We start from the raw sequence: 10,547 nt of genomic DNA, 5'->3' as shown, positions 1-10,547 counted from the left end.
CTATGAGTTCAGTAACATATACATGATTAAATACAACTGTAACCTAGCCTGTTGTAAAGTAAGGTGTGGGGGGGGTGTTGTGTTGAACATATACACAATATATACAAAAGTATGTGGACACCCCTTCAAATGAGTGGATTCGGCTATTTCAGACACACCCGTTGCTGATCGAGCACACAGCCATGAAATCTCATTTCCAACAAGTAACTTCATCAAATTTCTGCCCTGCTAGAGCTGCTCTGGTCAACTGTAAGTGTTGTTATTATAAACTAGTGATGGGTCGGTCCCGAAGGTGAACGTTGGGAACCGGCTCGAATATCAAAAGAGACGAATCTATTTATAAACATTTTAAAAAATTAAGATATGAATAATCAAAATATTTAAATTAATATAATTAACTATTTCAAATAACGAAAATAGTAATAAAATAATATTATAGGCCTAAATGCTCAAGCGCACACATTCGTTCTGACTGTCTGCTCAGACTAACAGCTTCACATGTTGTTCCTTTCAACCAATGAACCAAAGATGCGTGCCGAGCCAACTCACAGTCACACACTTAGCAGCGGAGGAGAGAGAGGAAGGACAGCTGTGAAATAAACAGCTGGAAAATGAGTCGGAAGTACAGTAGCATTTTGATGCATTTGAATCATGTAGACAATGTTAGAGCACAGTGTAGAATTTGCCAAAACAAAATCTCATATAAAGCCGGTTCTAAGCACAACCTACACCGGTATATGTGAACTGTGCACCCAACTGTGAAGCTAGTTGTAGCGGAGCTTCGAGAAACTAGCGGGCCTGCTTGTGATAGTGGTGGAGCCAGCATCTCCGTACCCACTCAGTCACGTAGGCCTACTCCGCGACCCACAGCAACGCAGTCTTATATGAACCAGTTTATGCCAAACGTCTATGTCTGTAGCAAAACAAGGCCAAAGTGATATTGCATTGGCTAAAATGATTGTCACCGATTTCGAGCCATTTTCGTGAGTGGAGGACAGATGTTTTAGAAATTATAGCAATAGTCTAAATCCAATGTACACAATTCCAAGCAGGAAATCCTTTCAAAATCACTTATTCCACAACTGTACAAGAGCACACAGACTTCAGTGCGGGAAAGAGTCCAAAAAGTTACTGCAGTTTGCCTTACCACTGAATGCTGTACATCAAGGGTAACCACATCTTATACATGTATATACATGTATATACATCATTGAAGATTTTTCGATGTCTATCTGTCTTTTGGACTGCTTTGAGTTCAGCGACAGACACACCTCAGAGAACTTGGCAGAGGAACTGTTGAGAATGGCAAGTAGATGGAAAAGTGATCTGTTGTGTTAGCGACAATGCAGCTAACATAACCAAAGCCATGAAAGCAGCTGTGGAATACTACCACAGGTGCACAGGTAGGTGCTGAAAAACTTAAGTCTACACAACGCCAAATGGGGATGCCTGGGCTGAGGCCTAAACAAGACTGCACTACAAGGTGGAATTATCATGTTTATTGAGTCAAAGGATGCCATCATCTCTACCCTGGCCATTGTCAATGCACCTGTTGATGCTCTGACCCAAGAGGAATGGGAGGTGTGCAGAGTCCTGGAACCCTTTTGAGCAGGTCACTGTTGAGATCAGTGGAGAGGTACAGAAAGCAGCTATTACTACATTATTGAATCCATTATTATATATGGTATATGACCAGTAGATGAGAATGTAGTAACAGCAGACCAAACATGAACCTGAACTAATAAGTTACAGTTCTCTCTTTTCAGCTATGTGACAGCTTCAAAAATGATACTCCTGTGTAAGGGTCTGCAGCGAGGAGCCCCTCCAAAGATCTGCAGATCCTCTGAGCTGGTGGAAGAACAAGGGCTCGGTCTACCCATGGCTTACTAAAGTCATGACATGGAGACTCTGCATAGTGGCCACATCCTTTCCCTCTGAGAGGGTCTTCTCAAAAACGGGATAAAAAAATGACATCAGGCCCTTGAAAGTGAGGCAGCTCACATTTCTGAATGCAAATCTCTCATAAAAGCAAAATATGGTCAGCATTGCTGTGTGCTGCTGGTTATAATATGGCAATAAAGGAGAGAAAAGAGGGTCCATCTGTGACAGAACTGCACATTCAAGAGTGGCCTTTTACAGTACCCAGCACAAGGTGCACCTGTGTAATGCTCATGCTGTTTAATCAGCTTCTAGATATGCAACACCTGTCAGGTGGATGAATTATCTTGGCCAAGGAGAAATGCTCACTAACAAAGATGAGAGAAACTTATTTCAACTCATGAACCATGGGACTAACACTTCATATGTTGCATTTTTTATTTTGTTCAGTATGGATGAATTTGTAGTGTTCATATAGCAAAATGTTCCTCTTTGCCATTAGAATTAAACACAATTAATAATGGCATGTTATCAATTGCACTTAATCCAAATTACTGCAGGTTTAATGATAACAACCCCCCCCCCCAAAAATAAAGAAAATACTCAGAACAAGGGATCATTTCAGTTTTATTCAACAATTTACATTAATATGTTTATCCTGTTAAGCTTTTTAAAATGACACATCTTTCCAAGATTCTACTGACTACAAAGCCTCCGAGCTTTGCATGATAGAAGGCAAAAACCTAGCATTCAAAATGTCCTGTTTGCCGACTTGCCCTTAAAAATAACATATTTACAAAGATAGGTGGGGGGGAGTGGAGAGTTCACCTACACCATTGCCTCTATAATGAGACAAGACTGTTAAACTCATAGAATTTAAAAGTGCACAAATCAGGGAGCCCTGCGCTCCTCAACGCCTACGCCTGGCGGGAGACGTGGACCTGAAACAGACGCAAAGGGGAACATTAATGGTGATGCACCATTCACACACACACGCAAAATGACACACAGGCTAAATAGTCACACCCTCACTGGGGCCCTGTTAACATCAGCTCATCACGAGGACAATAGATTGCATTGATTTCTGAATGAACTTGGTCACTCTCCTTTGGGAAGAACAGTTACTACATTCACACAAGGCACTAAAATAGATTGATATGCTGCACATGCCCAACAGGGGGCACTATGGAGACAGAGGAACAGAAACTTGGCTAAAATTGGTTCCTTTTTTCTCTCCTTACACATCATGAAAAGATTAATGATTTATCTTTGTAAGGTAGCCTTGAGCCCTGACAGAGAACAAGGAAAGTTGTACAAAATAAATATTACTGGGCAGTCCACCTCCAATATGACAACAGAAACATGATACAACAGAAAAATAAATGGTAAAAAATGGAATACTACCTTGATCGTGACTTAGACTTGTTTTTGCGGCTTGCCTTCTTACCAGACTTGTGAGATTTTTCCGTTGATCTTGAGCGACTACGTTTGGATTTCTTAGACTTCTTTTCCTTGCTAAGCTCGGGGGTTTGGGACCTGCTCGACTCCGAGTCGGAGTACCTCTTGCTAGATTTGGCGGAGACCTTCTTGCTAGCCTTGCTACCCTGATGGGAGTGCTTGTCACCTTGAGGGTCTGTGTGATCGCTGCTTTCTTTCCTTTTCTTGGATTTTCCATTGCTTTCCTCCGCCACCACAGAGCTCACCTCCCTATCCCTCTCTTTCTCCTTCCCCCTCTCCTTTTCCTTCCCCCTCTCCTTTTCCTTCACTTTCTCCCTTTCCCGCTCTTTCTCTTTGACTTTCTGCCTCTCCTTCTTCCTATCTGACTCTTTCTCCTTCTCCTTCTTCTCTTTCTCCTTCTTGTCATGGCTGCCGCTACGGTCTTTCTTCCGGTCCCTATCCTTGCTGGAGGCTTTCTGCTTGTGCTTGCTGCTGTGACTGTCCCTGCGGTCCCTGCTCCTCTTCCTGTCTCTCTCTCTCTCCTTGTCCCTGCTCTTGCTGCGGCTGTGACTGTCCCTGCGCTCCCTACTCCTCTTCCTGTCTCTGTCCCTCTCCTTGTCCCTGCTCTTGCTGCGGCTGGCCCTGTCCTTGGACCTGCTCTTGCCTCCCCTGCTGACCCTTCGCTCTCGAGAGTGGCTGCGGTTCCGGTGGCGGGCAGAGCGCTCTGCGCTGTGGTTCCGACTGCCCTTCCTCCTCTCCCGGGCCTTGTCGCCGCTGCGCTCCCCGTGACGTCTGTGGGAGCCGCGACTGTGGCTGCGCCGGCCACTGCGGGCCCTGTGCGAGGAGGAGCGGCTGCGCCTCCTCTTCCTCCGGGGTGAGGAGGAGGGCGAAGAGGAGCGTGAGGAGGCTGAGGATGATGAGGAGAAGGAAGACGATTGGCTGCTGGCACTGCTGGAGCTGGAGTGGGAGCTGCTGCTGCGTCCGTTGCTGGGGGAACCGCTGGTGCCCCGCACTATGCCACGCTCCTTACCCCGACCCACCTGCCTGACCTCGTTGCTAACCTCAGGCTCACTGCGGGACCTGCGTCTCTCTGCTGTGGGTTCCGCCTCCCTCTCTCTCACTTCCTGTTTGTGGAGGCTCTCTAACTGGCCCTCATCATAATCCCCCCTCTCTCTGCTCACTCTGTCCAGTGCCATCTCTTCTGGAAGACAGAAAACAAAACATACATGTTAAAACTCAAAGACAACGTCACCGCTGCTTATTGATATTGCCTTTAGTTCCCTCACCACGTGCGTGCTGCGCCTCCTGCGCTTGTCTCTCCTGCAGCTCCCTCTCCTTACGTCGGAAGGCGTCTATCTTCTCCCGGATACGGTGGTGCAGCTCCTCCTCGTCCGTGTCGGAGGACTCTGACACCTGGGCGCTGTGCTCCTCCTCGTCCTCACTCAAGTCCGAGCCATAGTCGCCAAGTCCACCTGCCACAACAGAGCCCCCAGCTTTTTGAGCAAGACCGCTGCAACTAGCCATACACCCAACCAAGCTTCCCATCAAAGACGAGCCTACTGTCTGTTTATTTTCAACTAAACTTCATACTAGAAACCCACTGACACCCCACTTACTGTGAGATGGCATGCTCTTTAGTGTTCTGATAAGAAAAAAAATGTTGTAAATCTAAGGCTAAGACACTCAAACTGTGCTGTGAAGGATTGCAACATTTCAGAAACATTCCCCAAATTCCCAGTTTTATCAGAAATCCCGGGAGAAGAATTCCAGGTTGGAGGATTCCATGACAGCTAATTCCCTTCCAACCAGAATAAAAAAAATAACAAATACTTCTGGTAATGTTTGGGGAATTTTGCAACCCCAGCTGTGAGGTGGACCCTTCCCTTCGGCTGCCTCAGTCACTCTTCTGAGCTACTAAAGCAGTGAGGGGATAGGGGTTTGAGCTCTGATTATTACCCAGCAACACCCCCCCCCCCAAACCCCCCCGCCTGGAGGAAAAGAAGGGGAACTCACCAATGCCGATCAGAGAAGTCAGTGCACTTGACTGTGCCAGCTGTTTGGCAGGCGCTTTGATTCACATCAACAACAGGAACAACATGTTAAAACACATAGAGCCACCATAGAGACAGCCACCATAGAGAAGTCTCTAGAGAAGGGGGGCACAGATAATGCACTATTCACAAGAGCGGTCTTTGGCAACAACAACAAAAAATTAAAAATAATGAGAAAACGGAGAGAAGAGAAGGGGTTAACAAACAACATCTGTCACACACATTCAAAGTCAAGACAGTTTGGAATAGGGGAGAATAACCACTCTGTACTAATGCACTAGTGTCAGATAAACGGGGACAAGTCACTTGAATCTGATCTATAGGTGAGTGTATGTTATAAAGTCAATGGGTTCAGAAACAGTCATTCAGGAGGACCTTCAGGAGCAGCAACCAGGGAAAACAGCTTAGGTTACTGTTGTTTTGTTTTAAATACACCAGCTGCTTGGCTGTCTTTACCAGGGCCATTTTATTTTTCTTCCGTTGCATTAGCAGAGAATGGTTGAAGATGCATATGATCACATTTGGAAAATACTCCCAAGTTTGCCACTCAATTACCCTGACTTACGGAGATGAATTGAGTGACGTTTTCAGACTATATAAAACAGGCTTAAACATTATGTCTTTGTGACAGGCACAGATGATGCGTGGGCTCGAGGAGACGGGGGTAAGCAGACCTTTGGTGGCTTTGCGGTGAGTCTCTTTGGCCACAGTTTGGATCTCTTCGTTGGTGACCTCCAGCAGGATTTCCGTCAGCAGAGTTTTAGTCACAATCATCTTTGGAGAGAAATGTGAGAAAAGGCTCTGACATGAGTTAATGATAATAATTTGTTTGTTAAGAGGGCAATTTTCTTGCAATCTTGGATAGGATGTTTTTGTTATATTTTGACATTTGTGAAAACAGGGACCACTAATTTCAGAGCTGCAATTAGAGCACCAGGGCTCTATAACATAACACAAACACATGTATAACAAAAGACATCCTAATAGGGCTGGACGACGTGGCCGAAAAATTACATATAGATTTGTTTCAAACTTATAGGCGATTCACGATATATACATTGTTGTTTGTTGTTCATGGGTTCTCCAAATAAGCGTTGTTGTACAATTAAAAAGGTCCAATACATTGATCTAATCAATTCAGGGCTTGTGAAATTATACAGAAGCTAAATGTAAGCCTTCCACAACCCACTAATAATTTAAATATTTTATCAAGAGTTTATTAACCTGCTTTTTTGCAATAATAACTGATCTGGACTTCAAGTCTGTCTATTAAAACTTCCTTTTTGTTACAAATTTAACCACAACCATGGACAATGCACTTCTTGTAGCAGGCATAGAAAACTAACGCAGGTCAAACAATCTCTCAAGCACAAGCCCACGTGCTAGTGAATAGCTAGCTCATCTTTATATTTCAAGTTTACTTGGATCTATTTGCTAGCTAACAAGACAGAACAGTTGAATTGCTATGAACACACTTCTGTCCGTCTCCAACTGTTTGAACAGCGTGCTAGCCTGTCCATTTTGTTCAGAATGGCATACCTTATTTCTCAGAATGAGAACAAATTGCCAACTCCTTTATAACAGGTGCTTTATGCTTATTGCAAATGTATAAAACAAACTAGACAGCTAGTATAACGGTCTTTGGCTGAAATGCTGCTAGTGGTACCGCAATGCCACGCCTACAAACTGAGCATAAATTTTCCTGTTTTTTATTACAGTAAAAAGTATATAAATGTGTTTCGGTGTCCATATGACCGATTCTGTTAGACCAAACCTCAAATCCAAATAGTAAGTTGAAACTGCTTGTCAGATAGGAAGTGATCTCTCATCTTTGTTGTTGTGATTGGCTTGGTGTGTGTGTGTAAACACAGAAGAAGATGCGAAGTGAGAAGTTTCGCTCTCGCCAAAATCTATCCAAATTTAGCCCAGTGCATTTCTATGGTCATAAGTTTGTCGCCTGTCTTCTCGCCTTTGGGACGATTCCCATTGTTAGGGAGGAGACATGAGCATCTCATCATTATATACAGATCCCTGGTATAAATGGGAAGGTACACACAGAACAGAAGGAGCAAGAGACTAAACAAAAAGAGACGGGACAAAAAAAAAAGACAAGTAGCCTACAAGCCAACAAACGCTCATTTAAAAAAAAAAGTTGACTCTTGTGATACAGGCATTTAGAATATCGTGCAAGAATTCGATATATCGCCCAACCCTACACCCACCCCAACGTGTCAGAATGGTAGCTGTAAGCAAAAACTGACCAGCTGGAACTCTCTCTCCTCCTCAGTCATCTCTGGTTCGCTCTGGTCCTCAGGGGGGAGGTGACGGGCTCCTGCTGGCCAGCTCCTGCTTCCTGGTCAGGACCCGGTCCTCATCTTCCCTCTCCTCTTCATCATCCTCTTCATCATCACTGTCCTGTTACAGGGGAGGGAAAGGGGTGGTAGGTCAGATATACAAAGATACGACAACAGGACCTCCCGAAAGCTCACTAGTGTCACAGTTTTACAGGAATATAATGAAATTATTTGGGGGATATTTCAACCCACTGTTCATAAGGTTAATGGGATTCATGACGCCATGGAAACAAAAAGTGATTGATGCTTACAAATTTACTCTTGCGGGGTAAACGAGGCCCATCGCCTCCCTCGTCTACCGCATCGCTCTCTTTGTCTTCATCTTTAGCCATTTCGGCACGCTGTTTCTCCATGCGCTCCTTCTCCAGCTTCTTCTGTTTCTCCCTGTCCATCTTCTCCAGGCCCTCTCGGATCCAGGCCGGCAGGGTACGCCTCTTCAAAGCATCTGAGAGGAGAGCCAGGTCATTGGATGCTGTGTGTGCGTGTCTGTTTTCCTGCGTGCCTGGGAAAGCTAATTGAGAAAAGTAGAGATCAACAGACACAAAACATGGTGAGATACAACATTTAGGATGTTGTGGGTATTTCAAGGCAAGAGAGTTGAAGCAAGTATCTGCGTCTCTGACAGCAGAAAGTGTCCAGGGATGAAATCCTGATCAGCGGCCATTTAATGAGGACGTTTTTGTACCAAGGTGTTGGTGAAGATGCTCACCGAGGGCGGCAGCAGGAGCATCTTGTTTGGGGATCTGGATGGGGGACCTCTGGCGATCCCTAAAGCCAGGGGGCCTGTCCCGTCTGTTCTGTGGGGGACCCTGTTGCCAGTATGGAGGGTGGAACCCTGTGGATGTGGGGCCGTAGGTGGCAACCGCCCCATGCTACAGAGAGAGAAAATGAGAAATGAGGACCATCCAAACTAGTTGAATGACGGAGAGACCCTATACAACAGCAGCCATGAAACTCTAATGTAACTGTTTGGTGTGTACCTGATAATCAAACTGGTTTATGGCCATTGGGTTCATGGTGTAGTTGTCCGGCTGACCCCCGAAGCCGTGGCTGTTCTGGGGGTAGACCCTGTGGTGGCCTTCAGAGAACTCCAGACTGTCCTGGCTGTTGCTGTCCTCAGAGGGAGCCACCACATCCATAGGTCCAGTCCCCATAGGTCCTGTTCCTGGGGGGATCCACACCTGGTCTATGGGAGGAGGAGGAGGGGGCTGACCGTGCATCCCCCATTCTGTAAACAACAAATGTACATTGTTATTGTTTATTAGGATCTCTTTAAGCCCACCAAAAGGCTTGTCTTACAAGAGACCATTCAAAAATAAAAAACATACACTTGCAGTCATGATATTCTAACATTAAACTACTGGACTGCAGGGGAACTAAGTTGATTGGGGCACAGCTCTGTTAAGGTGGTGGATGTGAAATTCTCCCATAACATGTTCGCTGGAGTACATCGGTGACATCACATCATCCCTGAGATATAATGACAAATTATGTACAGACTGAGTATAGCAAGCATGATTGTCTTGCAACGTGAGAAAACAGATCACCGATATAAGCCTTCTATATTCTCCATCCCCAGAAAATGATGCTTAGAGTTTACCAGGTTGCCACAATCTGCCAAAATTGGCGTCGCCCTGGAAGGAGCCATGGTTATTGGGCATCACAGGATCCATGCCAGGGATGTCCTGTCCATTAGGATGAATGTTCTGTTGGTCTACTGTAGGGCCTGTAGACTCTTTCTGAGCAATCCAGGCCTGGGCCAGTGCTGCCCAGTCCACTTGGCCTGCACCACACAGAGAGAGAGACAAGAGAAGCGTTGTTTGGGGTGTCATTTTGTAAAATTGTAAATAATGCAATGATTGAGCTGTCATTCTGCATGGTCAAAGCAATGTTACACCAATCCAATCTTGGATAATTTCCATTTGTACAGTGCTCCATGCATACAGGTCACCCACTTGGATCTTGCTGGTGCTGGAAGGACTGCATCCACTGCTGCTGGTTCATAGGCCATTGCGGCCAAGGCTGTCCACCCTGGTCCCACATTTCTCACCCTGTAGTTCCTACGCCTGTAGTCTGCCTATGTGAGACAGAAGCATGATATGACATTACTGTAATTGAATAGTGATATTCTCAATGTGAACCGTCCATGCGAACTGGACATATGATGACTGGCCGGGGTAGGACGTCATTGCGAAATAAGATTATTTTCTTGAGTGACTTGCCTAATTAAATAAAAGGTTCAATAAATACAAATAAATGTGTTAGCAAGCTAGTTATGTAGCCTCAGTTATGTAAAGTTAGCTACATGAGGCGGTTCACCCAAATGGCTTGGATCAAACAAGTAGCGTTAGCATCGATGCAGATGATTTTTTGACAGTGCTGAAGCCAACGAATTAAATAAAGGCAAAGCTAAATTGCTAACCTTGATAGCTAATTGAGATCTGCGTAATTGTGGCTAGCTAGTTACCTAGCTAACATTCACGCCCCTAAGTTAACTGAGGCGGACATGGATGTTTGCTGGGTGGCGCCAGCTAGCGAACGTTTGCACTTCACGCTACAAGTGGATTTAATTTACATTGCATGCACTTAATTTGTGATATCTAGGTAGGTAAACACTCGTGTTATATAAACTACTGTGCATTACTCGTCTGCTCCTTCAGCCAATTTTTTTTCAGAATTCCCCAGGCTCGGTGCGAAATGCAGCTGGCTAACAGTTAGCCAGATAACAGTTAGCTATCGTCAGCTTGCTCGTTTTGCAAGATTCGGGTTGGAAGGTTAGAAATTAGCTAGCCGTGGTTTGGAATAACGCTTCAAAGATCAGTCGCTA

General features: G+C 45.1%; 1 protein-coding gene across 1 annotated transcript; it reads right to left on the bottom strand.

Moving 5' to 3' along the window:
• Positions 1 to 2,487: 2,487 nt before the first annotated feature.
• On the bottom strand, positions 2,488 to 10,547 carry pnisr (PNN-interacting serine/arginine-rich protein). Its single transcript, XM_046314338.1, is given in 13 exon segments — positions 2,488 to 2,819; positions 3,283 to 4,516; positions 4,602 to 4,787; positions 5,329 to 5,382; positions 6,041 to 6,140; positions 7,628 to 7,684; positions 7,686 to 7,781; positions 7,972 to 8,231; positions 8,430 to 8,592; positions 8,701 to 8,948; positions 9,321 to 9,503; positions 9,676 to 9,797; positions 10,365 to 10,547. Coding segments are annotated over 12 exon segments (2,700 nt in total). The 5' UTR covers positions 9,764 to 9,797; positions 10,365 to 10,547; the 3' UTR covers positions 2,488 to 2,788.

The sequence above is a fragment of the Oncorhynchus gorbuscha genome, linkage group LG19 (assembly GCF_021184085.1).
Source record: "Oncorhynchus gorbuscha isolate QuinsamMale2020 ecotype Even-year linkage group LG19, OgorEven_v1.0, whole genome shotgun sequence".
Lineage (NCBI taxonomy): Eukaryota > Metazoa > Chordata > Actinopteri > Salmoniformes > Salmonidae > Oncorhynchus > Oncorhynchus gorbuscha.
This window is presented reverse-complemented; position numbering and strand designations above follow the sequence as displayed.